The 23,018-nt window shown below is 38.7% G+C and overlaps 4 protein-coding genes across 7 annotated transcripts in view; 3 read left to right on the forward strand and 1 right to left on the reverse strand.

Annotated features, from left to right (window-relative positions):
• Positions 1-888: 888 nt before the first annotated feature.
• On the forward strand, positions 889-5,861 carry and4 (actinodin4). Of its 3 annotated transcripts, none has more exons than XM_089016628.1 (6): positions 889-1,075; positions 1,535-1,786; positions 3,113-3,175; positions 3,261-3,305; positions 3,379-3,539; positions 4,886-5,861. In XM_089016628.1, the coding sequence occupies exons 3-6, from the start codon at positions 3,121-3,123 to the stop codon at positions 5,678-5,680; spliced, it is 1,056 nt and encodes a 351-aa protein (XP_088872754.1). In that variant the 5' UTR covers positions 889-1,075; positions 1,535-1,786; positions 3,113-3,120; the 3' UTR covers positions 5,681-5,861. The 3 variants fall into 3 exon arrangements, with proteins under 3 accessions (XP_088872754.1, XP_088872761.1, XP_088872747.1); XM_089016635.1 differs by having other exon boundaries at positions 1,633-1,786; XM_089016621.1 differs by having other exon boundaries at positions 889-1,786.
• A 1,388-nt stretch (positions 5,862-7,249) lies between these two features.
• cops6 (COP9 signalosome subunit 6) lies at positions 7,250-13,600 on the reverse strand. Its single transcript, XM_089021436.1, has 10 exons — positions 13,537-13,600; positions 12,997-13,122; positions 12,807-12,938; positions 11,260-11,348; positions 11,111-11,173; positions 10,783-10,830; positions 9,257-9,371; positions 9,077-9,169; positions 7,737-7,837; positions 7,250-7,640 (listed from the first exon to the last, which is right to left on the reverse strand). Exons 1-10 carry the CDS (start codon positions 13,598-13,600, stop codon positions 7,500-7,502), a joined length of 972 nt encoding a protein of 323 aa, XP_088877562.1. The 3' UTR covers positions 7,250-7,499.
• Positions 13,601-13,706: 106 nt separating this feature from the next.
• Positions 13,707-20,309, forward strand: fbxl12 (F-box and leucine rich repeat protein 12). Of its 2 annotated transcripts, XM_089021458.1 has the most exons (4): positions 13,923-13,980; positions 14,089-14,164; positions 15,109-15,241; positions 16,900-20,309. In XM_089021458.1, the coding sequence occupies exon 4, from the start codon at positions 16,900-16,902 to the stop codon at positions 17,938-17,940; it is 1,041 nt and encodes a 346-aa protein (XP_088877584.1). In that variant the 5' UTR covers positions 13,923-13,980; positions 14,089-14,164; positions 15,109-15,241; the 3' UTR covers positions 17,941-20,309. The 2 variants fall into 2 exon arrangements, with proteins under 2 accessions (XP_088877575.1, XP_088877584.1); XM_089021449.1 differs by lacking the exon at positions 15,109-15,241 and having other exon boundaries at positions 13,707-13,980.
• A 1,161-nt stretch (positions 20,310-21,470) lies between these two features.
• Positions 21,471-23,018, forward strand: part of aurkb (aurora kinase B) — a 12,610-nt gene continuing 11,062 nt past the window's right edge. Inside the window, exons 1-2 of the mRNA XM_089016646.1 lie at positions 21,471-21,567; positions 22,663-22,701. Coding sequence (XP_088872772.1) covers positions 21,562-21,567; positions 22,663-22,701 — 45 coding nt within the window. The 5' untranslated portion in view covers positions 21,471-21,561. The remainder of the gene's footprint in view (positions 21,568-22,662; positions 22,702-23,018) is intronic.

The raw sequence follows: 23,018 nt of genomic DNA on the forward strand, positions 1-23,018 counted from the left end.
CAAGCTCCGTTGGAAATGGGCTGATTTGTCTGCTGGGAATTTGTATCAAATAGTATTCTTGGTGCAACACACGATTCACCATCGCGTTATTTGTGTTTTCCTTACAATTTTGCCATCAACACGGATCAACATGAAGTTTTCAGACCAAACAAAGTACCCAAAATGCATTGTGTGTCGCTTTCTTGGTCACGTTAGTCATCGTCATCAACTCGAAAACAAGACTTCCTCAATATTCAGCGCGAGTCTTAAATCGTAAAATATAGCTATATGCCGTGGAATCTTTGTAGCTCAGTAGAAGTCATTTGAAGTTATTTTGGACACATTATGGACACAACTTTGTCCGGATGTGTCGGTTGTCCTTTAACTCATTTACTGCTATTCCCAAATTTGTTTAAACTACATAATATTTACACAATATAGACAGTTCATTTTCAAACAAACGAAATGTTTCAAATTCATTTTTACACTAATTAAATGTATAAATAAACAATGAAAGCATTTTTTGTGTTTTATTTACTTCTAATTTACACTTTTACGCTCACATTATTTACTTCCAGGTAGAGTGAACGCTAGCGCGAATCACTGATCACACGCACAAAAAAATCCCGTGACTGTCAAGTGTCGTTGAGTTTTGAAAGACACTTAGAAATTAAAATTATTATTATTATTTAACACGCACCACAGAGTTGCTAGTACGAAAATGTCCCGATTTATGATTTCTGAAACTGAACATAGCGTTATACAAAGTTGAGTTGTTTTGGAAAAAAACACGTCAGCCAATCAGTCATCATTTTACTTGATCGATACACATGCCAACCAATCAGGTGATATTTTATTATTAGATATAATGCGTGCTCAAACAACGCCCCTGAGCGCTGAAAAGTCAACAATTAAGCTAGTCGTGAGTTACATCCTATTTTCTTCGCTCGTTTTTCCGCTTAAACGCAAGATAGGATATAAAATGAGTGGGGTAGCTGAACCAAGTAAGAAGAAAAAAAGTCTCACTTTCATACGAAATGGGAGGAGGACTTCAAAGTGCGTTTGTCTCGTCTGCCAGTTATCGGAGTGAACTCAAGTAATGGCAAAAAAATTACACGATGTTGTGCTGTGCAACATATGTTGTTAAACCGCTATATAAATCAATATGTTTTGTATTGGATTGTACATGTGGTTATAGATCAATATAAGTTGCAAGATACCGTAATATATTTCTCAATAAATATAATAATTTCAAAAATAGCTTCCATGCTGAAAAAGTGTGAGCACCCCTGGCTATTCCACAAAGAAAACGTTTACCTTCGGTTTACTTTTATAAAGATAAAAAAAAAATGTTTCCCCTCACGCTCAGTCACAATAACAGGTGTTGCCACATATCCAACGACTAATTAGCACCATTTTGATGCAGACTGTCATCGTCCATAATTTTTTAATAGAATGAGGTCAACATCTTTGGATTTTTTTTTCTTCTTCTTCATCTTGGCAAGCATATCGTGTTAGTCTGCAGCATTTTCTCTCCCCGTTGCACTTTTCACAGCACGGGCCTTGAATTTAATGGCCTCCTTTCCACCACGAGTTCTCTTTTAATGGCTGCTGTTCGTTTTTAATTGTCGCCACGGGCCTCACGTTTCAAAGTGGATTGAGAAAATAGAGGCGAGCTGCAGGATTTGGTCGCCCAAATGAGAGAAGAAGGCTCCTATTGGATAGCCCTACAAGTTCGAGATGACCCCGACTCACTATTTAACCTGCAAGGCTCAGTCCAAACAGTGAGGACAGCTTCATGAACCAGGTGAGCCATTTTAAAACATCTATTGAACTTCATTCACTTGGATTTTACATTTTATGAAACAATGTGTTAAACTGTAATGTGTCTTGAATGTTTTGAAAGGCCCTTATAACTATAATGTAAATGCAAAAATAAATTGTTAGCAGTTAGTTGCTAATGTTAGTTGTGCAAGTTACATACTGTTTTGTTTCCACCTGAACAATAGAGGCTGTAGTCAACCTACTTAAATGTGGATTTTTTTAAAAAACATTTGCTACTTGTAAAAGATAATAATGTGCTGCTTTTCATTAAACTGCACAAATGTATGAACATTTTGCATTTTTTTTAATAGAAAATAAACCAATATGATATACATAGCTAAAAGTTGATCATTGCTTGCCGTTGAAAGTTGAAAGTATTTTTTTAGTGGTAATATGAGATCCCTTGTAAGGATAAAGTGAGTTGCAAAATAGAACAAATGAGTGGACTATGTTCTATTTAATTAAAAAAAAGGCAGAAATTACAGGATTAATAATAATAATAATAATAATAATAATAATAATAACAATACATTTAATTTCTAAGCGCCTTTCAAAACTCTCAACGACACTTTACAGTCACCTACAGTCTATGAATTACTATATATTTTATTAAGTGCAGTCCCTCTTTGTCAAACTTTTATTTTAATTATATGATATATTTTATCAAGAAAATTGGAAGGCTGAATTTTATTTGTGATATCAAAACATTTTTAAAAATAAAACTAAATGGTTTATCTCAATGTAATTTGAATGTATTTTTAAATCAAATACAAAGTTGCAAATTAAGAAAAGTATAAAACTGATGATTACGTTGATGTTTTTGTTTTTAATCAGAGATGTGCGTTTTCAATTTTTTCTCAAAAATAATAACTATTAATGTTGTAGTTATTTATTATGATGAAAATAATTATAGTGATCATGATGATAATAATAATTAAAAATAATAATAATTATTTTTATTATTATTATTATTATTATTATTATTATTATTATTATTATTATTACAATAAGCTAAGAATAATATGGTATGTGATATTGACCATTTTAGTAACAAATTGATATTTTTTTTAATAAATTACATCAGTCAAATCTGTTTTGCGATCTAAAAACCCAAATGTGATGTGCTAGGGAAAAAAAGTCAAGATATTTTTAAAATGGTCAAAATTATTTATAGGAATATAGAAAGCAATTTGATTTGGATTATCCGTTGACCAGTATTATTCTTTGACTATTTTCCCAATATGAAGACCATATAATCCATTTTATTATACTTTGTTTTTCAAGTCATTGCAAGTGTTTTTTTTTTCAGGGGTCCAAATGATTTCCTTGTTGTGTTTTTGGGGGGCACTTAACTGTCTAACATGGCTTCCAGGTAAGTTACTACATTTCATGTGCATTAAAATACCTCAAATCCAACCATGTGAATCAAAAGTAGCGTACATTTTTTTTCTTTGCAGGCTGTCTGGAGGCCAAATCCCTGCTGAGTTCAATCCAGCAGGAAGGTAACATTAACACTTGATTGCAAGAAAGTTGATTTTTTGCTCTTCATCAAGCTCTTCCTCACAAAATGAACAGGAATGGTGCCCGCCGGTGACGTCGCCATTGATCAGCAGAGGGCCAACGACTTCCTGAGCCACTCCAGGCCCACGAGGAATGTGGATCCCAAATGGTACCGAGGCAACCCGGACTTCCAGGCCTACTACCGCTACTACAGTAGCATCGGACACACCGAAGGGGTAACAAAAACGCATGCGCACACACACCAAATCAAATATGGTTATTGTCTTTACTAACTCATTCACTGCAGAGACGTGCAAAAATATGTCCACTCAATTGCCAGGGTTTTGGCATTTTCACCAAAATTCACCAAGATGAGGGATGGCGAGACCAGATCCAGGGAGCAATTGGGTCGCGAGAGTGGCTGCCTTTCCAGCAGCGCCTGTATTTTGTTTTTCTACTTCTTTATTTCCTTTCCTCTTCCTTTCATAACTTTGCTGCTGTGTTACTTCCGGGTAGAGTGAACGCTGGCGCGAATGGCTGCTACTGCTCACCCGCACACAAAAATCCTGGGACTGTAAATTGTCCTTGAGAGTTTTGAAAGGCGCTCAGAAATTATTATTATTATTATTATTATTATTATTATTATTATTATTATTATTATTATTATTATTATTAGTAGTATTATTATTAGTAGTATTAGTAGTAGTAGTAGTAATTCTGTAATTTCTGCCATTTTTTAAATAAAATAGAACATAGTCCACTCATTTGTTCGATTTTACAATTCACTTTATCCTCACAAGGGATCATATTTCCCCCCCAAAAATAATTTCAACTTATAATGGTGAGCAATGATCAACTTTTAGCTCTGTATATCATATTGGTTTATTTTCCATCTAAAAAAAAAGGCCACTTTTTCATAAATTTGTTCAGTTTAATGAACAGCAGCACATTATTCTTTTTAAAAAGTAGCAAAAACTCCACAATAGGTTGACGACAACCTCTATTGTTCTGGTGGAAACAAAACCGTATGTAACTTGTACAACTAGCATTAGCAACTAACTGCTAACAATTTTCTTTTTGTATTTACATTATATTTATGAATTTATTTATACATTATATTTATATTTATAATTATTAACTATGTATTTTTATTATTATTTCGTCTGTGTAAACTCTCAGTCGTACAGGAGTGGTCCATCGATGAAAAGGTTAAGGATAAGAGGCGAAACGTCCAACACCTTCAAAAAAGTACAGATGATGGCTGAAGAAACCTTTTCATCGATATTATTATTATTATTATGCATTTTGATCAGCTGCTCATATAACTCCCGAACCATATAATTTAGGAATTAACTCTTTCTTGGTGAAAGAAGAGAGTCTAAGGCTACTTCCGCTGCATTGAATGTTTATGTCATCCTAAAACTCAATATTCTGTGGGTCCTGGAATTCGAGTGACAATGACAAGAACCCTGGCACTGGAGTGGACACATAGGAAAACGGAAGCAATAATTCATTTTTTTGGCTATGACTGTCATCATAATTAGCTGGATGATGTCATGTGCTTGCATTGTGCGTCCCTCAGCTATACGAGATCGACAAGTTGAGGATGTTGTACCAGCAAATGAGGCACTTGGAACACACGTACGGCCCCAACGCCTCATACTTTCAGAGCAAGCTGGGGGTCCCTCAAATCATGTGCGACCCCACCACAGACAAAAAATGCAAAGTCGTTGCTCCGCCTCCTCCTCCTCCACCGCCGATGAAAGGTGTCCCTAAGGCCACCGAGGCGCCCCCACCCCTCCCGCGCGCTCCCTCCATCTCCCAGGCAGATGTGCTCTACCTGTGCAACGCCAAGGACCCCCAATGCACACCTCACATCGTCTACCTTCCCGCCGGCGCCGTACCGGTCCTCTGCGACCCCCGCTACCACCCCCACTGCGCTCCCCAGAAGGCTCAGCCGGCCCCCGCCCCGGTGATTCAGCAACCGCCCCCTCCCTCGAAGAATTATGTACCCCCGCCCATCCTGGTGAAAAAATCTCCTGCGCCGGCCCCCATCCGCGCGTTCAAGGGGATGGAGTACGACTGCGACCCCTACTGGGACCCCGACTGCCTCATCGACCAACCCCCCAGACCCATCAAGGGAAAAGTTATGGGACCCCCACCACCTCCGCCCCCTCTACTTGTCAAAGCGGCAAAAGAGGAACCCGTAGATGAGCCTGCGCCTCCTCCGCTTCCCATTCAGAAGAAGGGCTTCAATTTCCATTATTACCACCCCCAAATACCCTATGACCCCCGTGATGAATTATATGACCCCGCCCGTTTCCAATACCCTCAACCCGAAGCGCCCGCAGACGAGTCTGAAGATGAAAGCAAGTAAAAACGATCGGACTGTGGTGGAAAAAGGTTGCACGGTGATGTTGTTTCCAGCATTTATTAAAGGCGGTGGTTCCTCAGCCACATCATTACAGGTGTGCGCTGCTAAATGATCCACTTTCACTTGATTGAAATGACATTTGTACTTTATATTTACGACAAACAATGTATATATATTTTTTCTACATCCATCTTATTTGAGTGTCTTATAGTGAGCAAATGCTCTTCCACTACATGGCAGAAGGTGAAATTTACTAATGTGGTGGTCAAACTCCATCCAATGAACGGGTCCAGATTCATTTAAACGTTTGATGCGAACCTTTGTTTGGATTGGATTGGCTTTTATTAGTCTCGCAGTGGAGAAATTTCCGTTTCACAGCAGCAAAGTGATGAAAGGAAGAAGTAGGAAAAACAAAATACAGGAGCTGCTGTAAAGGAAGCCACTATCACAGTGCCATTTTGAAGTAAAAAAAAAAACAAAAAAATAAATGACGCAACACAAAATATTGTTTTTTTTTTTCTTCAAGACGGCACCGCGAGAGTGGCTGCCTTTCCAGCAGCTCCTGAATTTTGTTTTTCTACTTCTTTCTTTCCTTTCCTCTTCCTTTAATAACTTTGCTGCTGTGAAATGTAAATTTCTCTCCTGCGAGATGAATAAAGGTACATCCAAGACATAGACAGTCATTCAATCTTAAGCACTTTTCTGCACCCTCTTAGTTGTATGAAGCAGTTCTAGATAAAAGAGAATATCAAAGTGTCTTTTTCACCAGTGCATCAGGGATGTCATGGTGTAATGTGCACGTCTGTTTCAAGCTAAATGATGAAAGCAAATACCAAGCTATTGCATCCATTGACGAACAGAGATTGTCTCACATCTCCCCTCCGCGTAAATCTGCTTCAATTCCAAACCGCGACAGTTCCACATACTCTGCGCTGACCTTAAATTTTCCGCCAACTCTTACAAAACTGTCAATGATAGAAAATAGTTGGATAATGTAACCTCCACAGAAATATAAAATATTTAAATGTTTGCAGTATTGTTTCACTTCGATTTTGTTACAAAGGCTTTTATTTGTTATAAATCCTCACAAATCATGTGAAATTTCGGGCTTGTTTTGGGCTCGGTGCCTGCAAATCAAGTTAATTGGTCGGACTTGAGTGGGCGGGGCTTTAATACAGTCGGGTCGGATTTTACCTCTATTGTAAAATGATCTTGAGAGTTTTGAAAGGCGCTTATAAATGTAATGTATTATTTTGAAGGTTTGTTGCTGCAAACCGTGAAGTTACATTACACTACAACAGTCTAATGTAATTTACTGAGGGTTGTATTTTAGCTTATCCCCTCGAAAACCACATGGGGTCATTAAGTCGAGTTCCGCTATACATTGTAAAGGGAGAAAACTGCTGACCTGTCCACCGGATCACTCTCGCATGCATCCCTTAAAACCTTACACGGGGTCGTCAAACAGCAGGAAGGTGACTTCAAACAGCAAAGAACAATAAAATTGCTGCATTTTCCACTAGCTTGTTTAAAAAAAGGGTTAGAAAATGGTGCTTGAAAGAGATCCAGAAGTCGCATGAAAAAAAACAAACAGTAAATCTTTTATTACATACAGAATGATCAAACGACAATAAAACAAGGGGTAAATAAAATATTCATGTCCAGTGGTAAACAAGAGCCTCTGTTTACATGTGTCGCAAAGTGCTTTGGGCTACACTTGAAGCAGGGTTGAACAGTTGCAGTGGCTTGAGCTGCGACTTGATGATGACCTCCGAATAAAACAACAAAACCAAAAAAAAAGAAAAATGTCCATGTTGGCGCATCAGAAGAAAAGTCCTCTCATCCTACGGCCGATGCCCTGTCGGTCATAGAGGACGTTAAACTTATTGATGAATTGGTTCATGCTGTTGCATGACTTGGTGATGGTGCCCAAGTAGGCCATGAGGCCCACGTCGTTGCATTGCTGTGGGTAGATGCAAAAAAAAAATGGAACGGGGGCAGTGTTAGGAAGGTACAAGCTGGAATTTTCATAACTTGAACAAATGAGGGAGGGTCTTACGTCATAAAAGTCTGTTTTAAACTTGATCGTGCTGAGGACAGGCAGTCTGTGGCAAAGAGCATTTGCTTCTCGCAGGATTTCATGGTTGAAAGGGACTTCTCCTGGTAGAGAGGGGAAAAAAATTGAAGCACTTTCAAGATTAATTTGAAAGCATTTTCAGCTCACAGCAAGGAAAGTATGCTAAAAAACAGCACCAAAGTAAACAGGTTAAAAAGTCCAAGAGGAGCATCAGCGCAGAGCGCCGATGTGGAACTGTCGCGGCTTGGAATTGAAGCGGATTTATGTGGGACAGGAGATGCGAGACGATCTCTTTTCGTCAATGGATGCTAACAGCTTCGTATTTACTTTCAACATTTGCAGCCGTGCAGCCGTGCATATTTCACCATGACGTCCCTGATCCACTGGTGAAAAGGACACTTTGATCATCTTCTCTTTCATCTAGAACAGGGGTGTCAAAGTCATTTTTTGCCGCGGGCCACATTGTAGTTATGGTTTCCTCTCGAGGGCCGTTATGAATTTGGGGAACCCATTAGAATGTTTAAATCCCTTCAAATATTACATATAGAGCACACAGCAAATTAATGAATAACTCGTTTTCAAATCTGAAGTCAAGAATAATGACTTTTATTGTGGTTGACATCCAAAAATATGAAATTTTGGCTCAGATTTTAGCAATCATCATGGAATTTAACAAGTTTGATTTGCTTTCGCGGGCCGAAAAAAATGATGTGGCGGGCCGGATTTGGCCCGCTGGCCTTGACTTTGACACCTGTGATCTAGAATTTCTTCATACAACAAAGAGGGTCCAGAAAGTGCTTAAGATTGAATGACTCCACTTGAATGTGTCCTTGTGTTGTGTCATATTATTTGTTTAATAATTATTAATATGAATAATAATACATTTCATTTATAAGTGCATTTCAAAACTCTCAAGGTCACTTTACATAGGGTAAGTTTTTTTTTCCTGTGGGTGAGCAGTGGCAGCCACACGCGCTAGCTATAGCCAGCTATTAGCAAGCCAGCTACATAGCTCATAGCAAGCTCGCTAGATAGCCAGCCAGCTAGTAGTGAGTGTCTCCTTAAACACCTTAAAACATAAAATTAGCACTTATGAGAAAATTGTCACATGAATGAATCAAAAGATAATTCAGTAATATCAACTCTCTGCCAGACAACATGTGCCTACGCACATATTTGACATGTCCACAAGCGATTTAGTCGAGTTGATTGTAAAACAGTAAAGCCCCGCTGTTCACTACGTTCTATAGCGAGGAGTGAAAATCTGTGAAAAATAACCTCATAGCTCCCATAAGCTAAGTGCCGCATTAAGGCCTTCTCACCTGTTTCCACCGCTTTGACATACTCCAGGATGATCTTGACGCGACTGTGCAGCATCTTGATGGCACTGTGCTGGGCGATGAGATGCTCGGCCACTGTGGCGACAAATATGGGAAATAATACATTTCAGAAACGGATTTTACGTACTATATGTTTCCATCTGGCACGTTCCAAATTTCTACCTGTGGAGTTTTCGCCCGTGCCGGTGGCCGTCATGCGGGCGACGTGGTCCACGCCGATCCTCTCGGCCTCCTCTGTGGCCAAAGTGTAATTAAGTTCGGCGAACAACATGGTGGCCTGCATTTATGAGAGGAGAGGGAGAACAAAAAGGAGTAAAAACAATTCAAGTTGAAGGATACAATTCATAATAATAATAATGCATTTTTTTTTCTAAGCGCCTTTCAAAACTCTCAAGGTCACAGAATAAGTTTTCTGTGGGTGAGCATGCGCCAGCGTTCACTCAACCCGGAATACAGTGATACCTCGGCTTACAAACTTAATTGGTTTCCAGAAAGTGTGTGTAAGGTGAAAAGTGTGTCTTCCAAACATTAATTTCGCATAGGAAACCATTAAAAATGAGAATAATCCGTTTCCAGGTCCCCATAAAATATAATTTTCTACTAAATAAGCCTTAAAACTACACAAAATATACCTTATATACTTATAGCACATTTATTATATATGTATAATAAATATGCTATTGTATTGTAATTAAATACATAAACTGTACAGTATAATAAAGTTGTTTTATTGACCTTTGCGATGGTCGTTAATATAGTTGCCTCTTGATGATATCCGAGTGAAGTTGCCGTGCTTTCTCAGCGATAATACCCTCACTCACAATGTCCCCTGCTAGCTGCTTTTCGTTAATCCAAATCAACAGAAGTTTTTCAACCTCTTCTATTGCCTGAGACCGTTGCTTAACCAACACAGAAACACCTTTAGCCACACGTAGCAATGGTCGACTTAGCATATTGCTACTGGGACGCTAAGTCACAAACGCACAACTCGTCCGTGTTTTACGATGATCTCCTTCTTCTGCTCGACCGTAATTTTCTTTTGTGTCCTCTTCGGCTTAACACTAGCCTGTGGTGGGGTCTTTTTCGGTCCCAAAACGGCACTCCATAAAAAAAAAACACATCTCCACTGAGTGCACTCAAAGAAAGTGGGTGTGGAAAAGTAGTCCTGCAGCCATGGTGGCGCTGTTCGGCCGTGTGGTTTGGTGTTCTTCCGCCGAAAACTAGTCCGCCAGCCATTGTGGCGCTCCGTGTATTTCCCGAAAACTAGTTTGTAAACCGAGGTATCACTGTAACTCAGATAGATAGATAGATAGATAGATAGATAGATAGATAGATAGATAGATAGATAGATAGATAGATAGATAGATAGATAGATAGATAGATAGATAGATAGATAGATAGATAGATAGAAATGCTATTAGTACTGTATTTTTATACTTGCACTATGTACAGTTCTTTTAATGAAACATTTTTGCACAGTTATACATTTCAGTCTTCGGGCATTTCTATTATGCATAGAATACAGTAAAGTCTCGTTATATCGATATTCAAGGGAGTCCGAAAAAATATCGATATAACCGGGACTATCGATATATCCGATATCGATATAACGAGACTTTACTGTACTTTGTTTTTATCTTTTCACCCCCCTGCCCCTTTAAAATTTGCTTATTTGAGTGGATGGGTACCTCGCCGCTGATGATATCAATGACTGATTCAAAAACGCTCACAGGTAGCTGAGGAAGAAAACAAAGACAAAATGGATAGATGAGTGGGAATATTTTTTGCCGCGTCGCCATCGGCCTCAAAATCATCTTTAGTCAATACTTATTCCACATGCACATTGGCTCACAATTAGCTCATAATTCGAGGCAGCAATAGTCGACTACACTCTCATTCGCTGACACACACCTCATTCATTAGCACGCTATTTATTTGTCTTATTTCCTTTGGTAACAAATCAATTCCTAAAATAACATTGCAAACCATCCAAATTGGTGCACAACGACAACTCACATCCGTATGTTTGGTCATCGGGTTAAGTTTAAGGAAGAGTGGACTCTCAATGATCTCACACACCTGACAGAGAAATGAAAATACGGTCGACGTCACAACATACATGTCAAGCGTGATGTGGCATCGTTACTTCTTTCAAGTGTGCCCACCTGCTTGTGAATGTGAATGTCGGACGCGTCGGGAGGGCCGCCGGTGGTGTACCAACCCAAGAATTCCATTTCTTTGAATACCTGCTTGACTGTGACACAAAAACCACAACACTTCACTCACAAAGAATGGGTGAACTTTAAACGACAACCGACGTCAATTTTTTGTTTTTTAACTGACATCAGAAAAACGTTTTATAGCATCTAAAATACCCAAAACACGCAGTATGATATTTTTATTCAAATGCAAAACACCAATAAAAATGACTAAAAGTGTCCAAAATCTGCAAAAAAAATTGAGCTGCGAATTGGGCATTTTCAGAAAGTCCCGCCCCCAGTTCGTGACGTCACGCCAAGACATCTTGCATTGCTGGAGAATCAAAACAATGGCTTCAGATTCGGAGAATATGCTTTCTTGTTACACATCCAGTTATAAATATGATTCAAATAGTTCTGAAGAGGAAAGCATAAATGTTTGCAATCGATTAAAGAATTTATTCCGTGTTATTTTGAGGCAAACGGGCGGGGGGAATGTCGCACCCAAAAATGGCCACCAAGCTATGAGGAATGAATGAGCCTGTTTCCACAGGCTGATAAATTCCTTCCATGGAGCTTGGACTCCCTCTTCTGGCGGCTTTTGGGTGCAACACGAGGTTTTCAAACCAAACAGTACAGCAAAATACATTGACGTGACGGAAGGACGCTACAATGCGTCTTTTTTATGGTCAGGGGGCGGTCCTTTAGTGACGTCACGTACGGACTCGTCACCAACTCAAACACAAGACTTCCTGAATGTTCAGCGCGAGTCTTAAAACGTAAAATATAGCTATATGCAGTAGAATCTTATTAAAATACGCCCAGTAGAAGTCATTTGAAGCCATTTTACAAATTATGGACACAACTTGTCCGGAGACGTCGGTTGTCCTTTAAGAGGGAGCTCATTGAAATAAAAATATATCATACAACCTAACAAATCTGCACACAATTCCAAATCTCTTCACCCATGGTTTTTATACTTGTTGCAAAATGATAGAGAATAGACAGAATAGCAGTTATCATATTAAAAAAAATCATGCTTAGAAGGCCCACAATGGAAGCACAGAAAATCTGGGGTCAATCTGATCTGAGCAGACACAGCCTGTTAAACTGTCATCTTCATGTAGGAGATCTGGCCTTGGACTAATTTACGACTTGGTAAACTCCTTCACAGGAAGAGGTCATTAGCCATGTTACGAATCTATCAGTTCATTAATTGTCAGAAAGGACAACTAATTAAAATGTCTACGTTCTGTTGTTTTATAGTTGTTGGTGCTTGGGACGTCCAGGGGTGTGGTATTCAAATCAAAAATACTATGTTTTACTAATGTATCACTTAAATTTGCATTTCCAGGGCTGTTGGGTGTTGCTCATGAATGCCTGCGTCCCCTGCCGGCAGTAATAGACAATCTTCCCGTGTTCCAGCCTTTGTTTACAGTATCCGACCAAACATCTCTGACATAAATTCCTCATCGGGATAATTTGATGCAATCATGCAACCTAACACAACTCACACTGCTCTTCCTTGGTGTAGTAGTACTCCTTGTCAATATGCACTTTGTCGTCCGTTGTGTGCGACAGAAGCTCAAAGGAGTTCATCACCTCAATGTTTCGGCCCTCCTGCTTCCCGATGAGAGCGCCGATTACTGAGGAAAGAAAAATAATGAGGGAGACAACAACGAGAGACATGCTTAAGCAGCCTACCTTGCATCGGTCGTCCCTCCTGTGAACGGATTCGGATCCAATGGTCTGATATGTTGAGAATAACCAGAGGGTGCAAGGCCACCGAGACGCTGCCAGTCATCCCGGAGGCCATAACACTGGGACTGGCTACAGATGCAGAGAGACAAGATAAACATCCATAACTTCATTTCTCAAAAGGTACACATTTTGGTCTCAAAATGACAGATTTGTATTTTCCATGGCATCCACAGAAGGATTAGATTATTTAATACTTGCGCGGGATTTAGGGAACTGTCACGAACTTTAAATTACTACATATCACCGCCCAATGACATTGATTGACCATAATAAACATCCAGGAAACCTCGCCTCAAAGTAGTTCATATATTGACAGGTTTACAGCACAGCGGCTTGTGTCAGAAAACTCCCGAGAGCGCTAATCTCACGTATTCGTAACCGGTGAGAAACATCTATAAATGTAACTATTGCACACAACAAATTGCGATCGTAATCATACCACTGTAGTGGAAAAAGTAATTGAATAAGTGCGAAAAGACTCGCCTGCCCCGTCCACTTCCATTCCTCCTCCATTGCTGGTCGCCATCTTGTCCAGTGAACAGCGCATGCGTGGTGTGGGACGTCAGCATTGTAGCTCGCTGAATTGGCAGCGTTGAAAAAATAAAGTGTACATGTAAAATACTTATCCTTTCTAAATATATTAAGATGTTTCATTCTGTTTCATTTTTCATTATGTTAAAAAAAACATTAAAACGGACTAAAATGCACCAAGCCGGGTAAACTTGATGTTTCCGGCGGAGTATTATTCTGGTAACACCGAATGTGCTCCACATATTTCCTCCGCCCTCCAAAAACAAAAAGGTGTCACAACAATTTTGTTTATATCATGGATGCATTTCCAGCATGTACCTTCGACTACCTTCCAGAAAACATTTTGATTGACGTGCTGTCATATTTGAGCGTGCGCGAGCTTGTTAGAGCTGGGAGGTGAGAGCGAGTGGAAACGTATTTCCAAAAATAAATACTGCTTTTATCATTTAACTCTGATGCGTGCCTCGTTACTTAAAGCTATTTGGTGTTGAAATGTACTTTCAGAGTGTGTAAGAGATGGAGACGCCTTGTAAAAGATCAAAAACTGTGGAGACTTGTCGATTTGACAGCGTGGAAAGGGGTAAGAGAACAGGAGCAATACATCGTTGACTCTCGTTCTTTTCTGGTATATATATGAAATTTAAAAATGAGACGAATTTTTATGCATTGAGCTTTGTGTGCGTAACGACAAACTATTCTAAAATGGAAAGCTATTTTGAACTATTCTAAAATGGAAATATAATGTGTCGTAAAGTGTGTTGAATGTGCTGCAAAGTGTGTTCCTCCCGAGGTTGGGTGGATCCAGCAGCAAAAGTTTCGATGAATTCCTCAATTCACCTCAATTGTATTTTTTTTCAAACCACCACCGCAAACAAATTACACGAGTAAACATTATTCACCCAGCAATAGACGGTTAAAACAGTAAATAATAATATACAAACTGTATAAAACATGAAATTAAACAAATTCTCCTTCTTAGTTAAAAGCCAATCATTTCAAATGCGTTTTATGACAAGTTTTGAAGATTGACAGAGAAGAATGGGTTGCTTCAAGTTTAGGTTATTTTCATCTATAAAACATTCATGATCTTAAATGTGATAGGTTACTTTTGAACAAAGTACAGTTCATAAAATCTATCGAAATAACCAAAACAAAACAATAACTTTTTTTTCATTAACAAAATTATATACAAATGAGACTTAAAATAACAAACTTAAAGTCCATTTTACACCACAGTAAATTTCAATTTTAATAAATTAATCCCAAATTAATTATTGATTTATTTTATTTATTTATTACAACCAAGAACATTAAAGAGTTGTTTGGGACATGTCAATTACTTTATTTACCTATATTTGATGACCTATTTTATAGTGTTCTTCACAAATATTACAAATTAAAAAAAGAACCTTAAATAAATACTACATTTAAAGTCAAGAAAAATGAAGCATTTAAAAAAAGTAACATACAGTATTGTCTTTGTGTTGTATTATTATTTGGTTTTTTTGTTCTTTTGGCTTCAAGATGGTGGCGCGAGCGTGGCTGCCTTTCCAGCAGCTCCTGTAGTTTGGTTTTCTACTTCTTTAATTCCTTTCATCTTCATTTCATCACTTTGCTGCTGTGAAATGTAAATTTCTCCACTGCGAGACTCATAAAGGTAAATCCAATCCAATACAAATGTAACACACTTAATGTAAAGGTGACTGCAAAAAAACTAAAGCCAAAAGAAAATAAAGCTAACTACAAATAAAAATCCCAAATTATTCAAACAGTGTTCTGAACACAGCCACGCCCCCACGTGCAAGAGGTACTACATTTACAGAAGTCATAGTTTTTTTATATGCATCTATAATTTATTCACTCCATACAGTGTTTTATCTTTGTATCCTTTATTTAAATAACAAAAAAATACATTTGGGTGTGTAGACTTTAATTCTAAGGCTGTATGATTGTTTTAAAAGCTCAGAAGAGGTTGTTAAGGGGGAAAAAAAATACACATTTTGAAAAAGTGATATTTTGTACTTTTATAGGGTTCCATTATTAAATAACTACGACCCTAATGAGGAAAAGGTATACAATGATACCTCAGCTTATGAACTTAATTGGTTCCCAGAAAGTGTGTAAGGCGAAAAGTGTGTCTGCCAAACATTTATTTCCCATATGAAACCATTACAAATGAGAATAATCCGTTCCCAGGTCCCCATAAAACATAATTTTCTACTCAATAAGCCTTAAGACTACACAAAATATACCGTATTTTATTTATAATAAATGTGCTATTGTATTGTAATTAAAGACATAAACTGCACTGTATAATAAAGTCGTTTTATTTACCTTTGTGATGGTAGTTGTCAATGGATGGTAGCAATGGTCGACTTAATGGTACTGGGACAGCTAAGTCACACAAAGGCACACCTCGTTCGTGTTTTTCGATTATCTCCTTCTTCTGCTCAACCGTAATTTTTGTGTCCTCTTCGGCTTAACAGTAGCCTGTGGTGGGGTCTTTTTCGGTCCTATAATAGAAAAAATACTCCACTCGATAACAAAGCACGTCTGCACTCAAAGGGGGTGTGAAAAACTAGTCCACCAGCCACCGCGGCGCTTCGTTTGGTTTGTTTGCCGAAAACTAGTTTGTATGCCAAGATTATATTCTCGCGAATTTAATGTTCGAAGGCGAAATGTTCGTAAACTAAAGCCTTCGTAAGACGAGGGATCACTGTACTACAGTAAATTACATATAATTGATGGATAAAGATAAATCAACCCAGCTAAACAGAACACAATTGATGAGGAACTAGGTAAAATTATACCAGAGAAAGCACCGACAAGGGATCATTCATCATGAAAGAAGAAGGTTATGTTCCTCATCAAGTGTTTAATGCTGATGAAACCGACCACTCCATTCCATCAAGCCATTTAACGACCATCACAGAGGTAAATAAAATGACTTAATTATACAGTACAGTTTATTTCTTTAATTATATTACCATAGCACATATATAATACAAGATATATTTTGTGTAGTTTTAAGGCTTAGAAAATTAGAAAGTACAAAATAATTTTTTATGGGGACCTGGGAACGGATTATTCTCATTTTAATGATTTCCTATGGGAAATTAATTTTTGGGATACACACTTTTCGCCTTACACACTCTGGGAACCAATTAAGTTCGTAAGCCAAGGTATCACTGTATGTTGTGAACATTTTGTAGGTTCTATCATTGATTTATTTTTTATGGCCTCTCAAGATCAGATGTTTTCACACTGTAACTCTGTTCTGTGAAATGTAAAAAATTCTCTCTCTCTCAAAAAAAGATGACATCCCGTATCTTGTGGGTCCTTCTGCGTCAGTATCTCGGTTGTGGACTACGATACTTACGACTGCGTGGTTTGCTCCTCTCCGTCCGAAGTGGCACTTTCCTCTCTGAGGCTTGGCTCAAAGCTCTGTCCACAAAATGCCCTCGCCTAAGCAAGCTCTATCTTCTGCATGCGGACTTGAGAAACCTACCCAGTTGTCAACTCTTACCGCCATCTTTGAAGGTGCTGGAGTTGCAAGGCTGTGAGTTACCTCATGGCTTCTTCAACCAATACATTCCTGCGTCACCTCAAGAGAACAAGCAGTCAACTTCCAGGATTAAACAGAAACAAGGAACAAGACACAGTGCGCCATCCAGGATTTCTATTGAATGTTTAATCCTCAACGGCGTTCCCTGTTTTAAGGACCGACACCTGCAAAGTCTGACATCATGGGAGAAACTCAATCGACTGGAGTTGTGCGATACGGTTCACGTGACTGCAAATGGAATCCGAGGGTGTGCCGCCAAGGAAGGCGTTTGCGGCTTGGAAGGTCTATTCCGTCTTAAATTTCTGAAAATTAGCATCACCAAGTGTCACGGCTACCAGAGGCCAATGGCTTCCTTGGGATTAGAAACAGGATGGCTTGGACTGGAGGAGCTGAGCCTCGGTGGTAAGGAGGCTACAACCGGGTTCCCCCACGCCAGCCGCCTGAAGGACCTGAAGCGCCTCTACCTGAAGGCCTGCACTCTCGACGAGTTGCAGGTTGTGCACAACTGCAAAATGCTCCGCGCTCTCCCCGGCTTCCTCAGTTTGGAGTTTTTGGATGTGATTTTCCAGCCGCGCCGTTGCTCACCCGAAAGAGCGGCTGGCGGCGAGGGGGAGCAGGAGCAGGAGGGCGAGGAGCAGGCCGCCGATCCTGATAACGGGGACAACAAACCGGATAAACTGATCCGAAATCTGCGTCGCTTGCTGGCAGTTATGCTGCCGTGCTGCACGCTGGCTTTTAACAATTGCTCGGTTCAATACAATTCAAATCTCCATTCAAATTTATTTCTATAGCGCTTTCACAACAGTCCCAAAATGCTGTGTATGTACTAAACAATATTACAATTATAGATCAACAAAATTCTCTCTGATCAAATTACACAATCTCTAAATTATCATTGGCACTTTGCACGCAGTGAGGGGATCACGTTATTTACCGCCAGACATGGCATAGACACAAAAATGTGTCTACTCCAGTGCCAGGGTTTTTGTCATTGTCACTCAAATTCCAGGACCCAGAGAATTTTAGGACTACATAAACGATAGAGATTAGACAGAATAAGAAATTATCATATTTAAAACTTTCATGCTGTTATATGCTTAGTCAACACTTGTGACTCAATCCACAATTGAAGCACAGACAACCTGGGGTCAATCAGGTGAACAGACACAGCAAGTTAAACTGTCAGTTTCGTCTAGGAGATCTGGCATGGCACAGAATTTAGGACTTGGGAAACTCCTTATTACAGAAGTAATTTAGGACTTCAAACTCCTTCATAGAAGAGGTCATTAGCCAGGTTACAAATTTAGCAGTTCATGGAAAACACAATGTTTTATTGCCTACAGCTGTTCGTGCTTAGAACTCAAGAGGTGTGGTATTCTAATCAAGAAAACAATGTTTTACTAATGTATCACTTTAATTTGCATGTACTCTCAATAAATAGCTTGACAGGAGGCTCCAGAATTCAGACGTCTGTCATGAATAGCTGTGTCTCCTGCCGGCAGTAGGGACACTCTTTCTGGTTCCGAGTCTTCGTCCACAGTGTCTGACTGTCATATCTCTCACAATAAACATTCAATACAGCGTTCGAAACCTAAGACCAGGGATCGGGAACCTATGGCTCTTTTGATGATTGCATCTGGATCACCGATAAAACTAAATACATATTGTCGTTTTTCACTGTTCATTTCCTATTTTGGCGACAGTCGGTGGAAAGCGTAATTTTGATTGGATGATACTGACCTAAGGTGGCTGATGATGTTCAAAGAGCAATTTTGATTGGATGATACTGACCTAGGTGGCCGTTGATGTCGAAACAGGTAAACACCCCCTTTTAAATAAGCCTTACGAGTAAAAAAAAATGACGAGTATTGTACACTTGAGGTTGAATGGACCGAAGCATTCACCTTTGTGGAGAGAAAAGGTTCTGCAGTGATTCTAATTTGCAATGAAACAATACCATGATTGAAACAGTGGAATATCAGTGGCACTTTAACAAGCCCCATGCCAACATTAGCATCAATATATTTCTGTGAGAGATAGCAGAAAGCAAATGTGCAAGCTAATGAGCAGTGTGCAGGGTAGCAAGCAGTAATTTCGCCTATGGACCAGGCAAGTTGACTTTCATTCCGATCGTTTGGCTGGATTTTTTTTACCAATCTTTCATCTCGCCCGGATCAAAGTTCTTCAAAGGAAGGTAGATTCAGGCCAGCCATTAACCTGACAAATTAATTACACCACTGCTTCATTTAAAGGACAACCGATGTCTCCGGACAAGTTGTGTCCGTAATTTGTAAAATGGCTTCAAATGACTTCTACTGAGCGTATTTTACAAAGATTCCACCGCATATAGCTATATTTTACGTTTTAAGACTCGCGCTGAATATTCAGGCAGTCTTGTTTTTGAGTTGGTGACGAGTCCGCACGTGACGTCACTAAAGGAACGCCCCTGACCGAAAAAAAAGACACATTGGAGCAGTCCTTCCATCACGTCAATGCATTTTGCTGTACTTGTTTGGTCTGAAAACCTTGTTTTGCACCCAAAAGCCGCCAGAAGAGGATGTCCAAGCTCCATATAAGGAATTTATCAGCCTGTAGAAACGGAGGTGGCCACAGGAGGTCGCCATTTTGTGCCTCTTTTCTGGTGATAATTTCTCCCCAATGTTGCCTCAAAATGGCATGGAATAAATTCTTTAATTGATTGCAAACATGTATGCTTTCTTCTTCAGAACTATTTGAATCATATTCATAACTGGATGTGTAACAAGAAAGCATATTCTCCGAATGTGAAGCCATTGTTTTGATTCTCCAGCAATGCAAGACGTCTTGGCGTGACATCACGAACTGGGGGCGGGACTTTCTGAAAATGCCAAATTCGTAGCTCAAATTGTTTTGTAGATTTTGGACACTTTAAGTCATTTTTATTGGTGTTTTGCATTTGAATAAAAATATCATACTGTGTGTTTTGGGTATTTTAGATGCTATGAAACGATTTTCTGATGTCAGTTAGGAAACAAAAAAGTGACGTCGGTTGTCCTTTAAATGTTTGAACCCTGCAGGGAACATTTGAATGCAGTACTGTATTTTAAAAGCTTACATCAAATGTGATGGTTTTTTTTCCCTGCCTTAAATAAAAGTGGCATTGGCTCTTTTTTTCCCCATACGTTGGCATCAGTCTCTCTCTTTTGTATTCATATATTAAATCATTCATCTTCTGAACCACTTTTCAGAGTAAGAATCATATTTATTATTATTGTAAAACACACAAGGAATTTGTCTCCGGTAGGACACACTATACTAGTATCACCATAAATAAAGCTATGACAAATGAGTATTAAAGGCCATTCTGTAATGTCAATGAAATGTTGTGCGGTCGTACTTCTCAGCAGCAAAAATAAATTAAACATTTCATCTGTCGTGTAGATTTAGACAATAAAGAAAACTCGTTTGCGTGGCTAAGAAGTAGCACAATTAAATTACGCAGTACTTGGGCGAATCCCATTTCGTTGTACAATAAACTCAACGATACCTACATTCCAGTGATGTGTCGTACGCGAACGAAGCGGTTGTTAGAAACGGCTATTTGAAGTGAACGACTGGAGTCGGCTCTTCTCTGTTCAGATCTATCTCTTGTTTGTATTTATTATTGTATAATATATAATATAATTGCTTGTCTGTGACCGTAAAGTGTCCTTAAGAGCTTTGAAGGGTGCTTGAAATAAAATGTATAATAATAATAATAATAATAATAATAATTATTATTATTATTATTATTATTATTAATAGGGACCCGCTTATAGGAGGCGATTCCGCAACTGCTTGGGTTAAAGTCGCACGTGATTGGTTAAAATCCGTGGTAGAAGATACAAACGCACACGTGTGTGTCTGTGTTTGTGTGTGTGTGTGTGTGTGTGTGTGTGTGTGTGTGTGTGTGTGTGTGTGTGTGTGTGTGTGTGTGTGTGTGTGTGTGTGTGTGTGCGCGGACACACACACAAACACACACAGGAATATAAATAAAGTCACATACATTTTAAAAATGATATACTGTATTGGATATTTTTTGGTCGTAAATTAATTTAAGCCACATCAAAAAAGAAAAACCGAGGAACCAGTTTGGAGCCGAAATTGCAAGCTCTTATAAGTGAGCCGAGCCAAAAGAACCGGCTCTCTACAAAGAGCCGTAATTCCCATCACTACCAGATTCATAAAAGGCGAGTCAACGCTATGTTGATTTAAAGCAATCACACACTATACTTCGGTTTTGCTTCCTACCCCTCCTGGCCAATGGGAGCTCTCGATGTTCAATACGCCGACCAACCAGCTTCGTCCTTCTTGACATTTTGAAAAAGTTGGCGGCCGTCGTCGTTGAGAGGAAGGGCTCTGCCACACTTGAAAGTTGTCGATTTAGCACGAAGATGCAGGTAAGTTTTCCCCCTTATTTTGCGATTGTACAACAATACAGCACGAGGATAAGCAAATCCAAGTCACTACATTTTCCCTTCGTGCATACGTTTAGCCGCCACCGAGCCGACGGGGGTTGAGCGACTGTTTTGAACGAGTGAGCTTAAAATAACCATTTAATGTACATTTTATGAAAATGCAAATATAGCAGAGAACACTTTTTGAATAATCACACTCAGCACTTATTAATGTTCGCTATTAATGTTTTTTTTCTTCGTTAGTAATGCGCTAAAACGAGTTGTGGAACGTAAGAACGTTGTTTGCGGCCTAGTTGTTGTTTACTAATGTCATTAAACTGTCTTTTTCCAATGATAACCACTTAATGGAATATTACAAAGTCCATTATATGTTCCCTGCTTGCAAATACAGCAAAAAAACAAACAGACAAACGTGGAATTGTTTGTTAATACAAATGTCTTGAATCACATACACGGACATACAGTCATTGGATATACATGCTTACGAATTTTCGATTTCATTTTGTACTATATTATGTACAGCACATTAAAAACTAATTTGCATGCAAATAAATATGTTCTATTAATCATCCTGAGACCCAAGTGAGGTTGAATGGATTCGGGAAAATGATTTAATTTAGAATTATTAATCACAAAGAGGGTACAGCAAGTCCTGACGAATGAATGTCTCTTTCTGTGTCTTTGTTTTGTCATATTGTCTCTATGCTGACATATTATTTGTTATTTAGTTTTTTTTTTTTTTTTGTTCTTTTGACTTCAAGACGGCGTCGCGAGAGTGGCTGCCTTTCCAGCAGCTCATGTATTTTGTTTTTCTACTTTCATTCCTTTCATCACTTTGCTGCTGTGAAATGTAAATTTCTCCACTGTGAGACTAATAAAGGCAATCCAATCCAATCTTATTTTATATGCATTTTGTCTATGTACTGCACCTAAGCTTCACTGTGAAAGTATGTTATGTTACGAGATATGTGGAAACGTTAAAATTAAAGTTTGTTTAAAATGTCTATTTATATTTTACTTTGTTTTGCATTTGCACAAAGTATAATTGATTAATTGCCCAAATATTTTTCTTTATAGAATAAAGAAAATCACGTGCCAAGGGCTTCGCAGCAACAGGTGAGACGATGAAACTAGTAACATGTTGTAATCCTACAATTGTTCATGAATGTAGGAGTTACTTCTTTTTTTTGTAAATAACAAATTACACATGTCAATTTTCATCCATTTTGTGTCACAATTGTGGATTGCTGCCAACTCTCTGATACACATACATATTTTTTTCAACATTTATGACACTCATGATACTGTGATGTTATATTACATATTAATACAGAAGAATGGTGATTTTATATATATATATATACTGTATATTTATTACACAAAGTGTGTTTTTTTTGTATTGCAATAGACAATCCATACAGGAATCTAATTCT

Source organism: Hippocampus bargibanti, linkage group LG02 (assembly GCF_051943395.1).
Source record: "Hippocampus bargibanti isolate YZ-2025 linkage group LG02, ASM5194339v1, whole genome shotgun sequence".
NCBI classification, from domain to species: Eukaryota; Metazoa; Chordata; class Actinopteri; order Syngnathiformes; family Syngnathidae; genus Hippocampus; species Hippocampus bargibanti.

Excerpts from the sequence above, each read along its gene's own strand:
- and4 (XM_089016621.1), top strand. The coding sequence starts at position 3,121 with ATGATTTCCTTGTTGTGTTTTTGGGGGGCACTTAACTGTCTAACATGG. Across the intron at positions 3,176-3,260 it reads CTGTCTAACATGGCTTCCAG|GCTGTCTGGAGGCCAAATCC; the intron begins GTAAGTTACTAC and ends TTTTCTTTGCAG. Across the intron at positions 3,540-4,885 it reads GCATCGGACACACCGAAGGG|CTATACGAGATCGACAAGTT; the intron begins GTAACAAAAACG and ends TGCGTCCCTCAG.
- fbxl12 (XM_089021449.1), top strand. The coding sequence starts at position 13,814 with ATGTGCTCCACATATTTCCTCCGCCCTCCAAAAACAAAAAGGTGTCAC. Across the intron at positions 13,981-14,088 it reads GAGCTTGTTAGAGCTGGGAG|AGTGTGTAAGAGATGGAGAC; the intron begins GTGAGAGCGAGT and ends ATGTACTTTCAG. Across the intron at positions 14,165-16,899 it reads ATTTGACAGCGTGGAAAGGG|ATGACATCCCGTATCTTGTG; the intron begins GTAAGAGAACAG and ends TCTCAAAAAAAG.
- cops6 (XM_089021436.1), bottom strand. The coding sequence starts at position 13,600 with ATGCGCTGTTCACTGGACAAGATGGCGACCAGCAATGGAGGAGGAATG. Across the intron at positions 12,939-12,996 it reads GGAGGGACGACCGATGCAAG|TAATCGGCGCTCTCATCGGG; the intron begins GTAGGCTGCTTA and ends TTCTTTCCTCAG. Across the intron at positions 7,838-9,076 it reads TGTCAAAGCGGTGGAAACAG|GAGAAGTCCCTTTCAACCAT; the intron begins GTGAGAAGGCCT and ends CCTCTCTACCAG.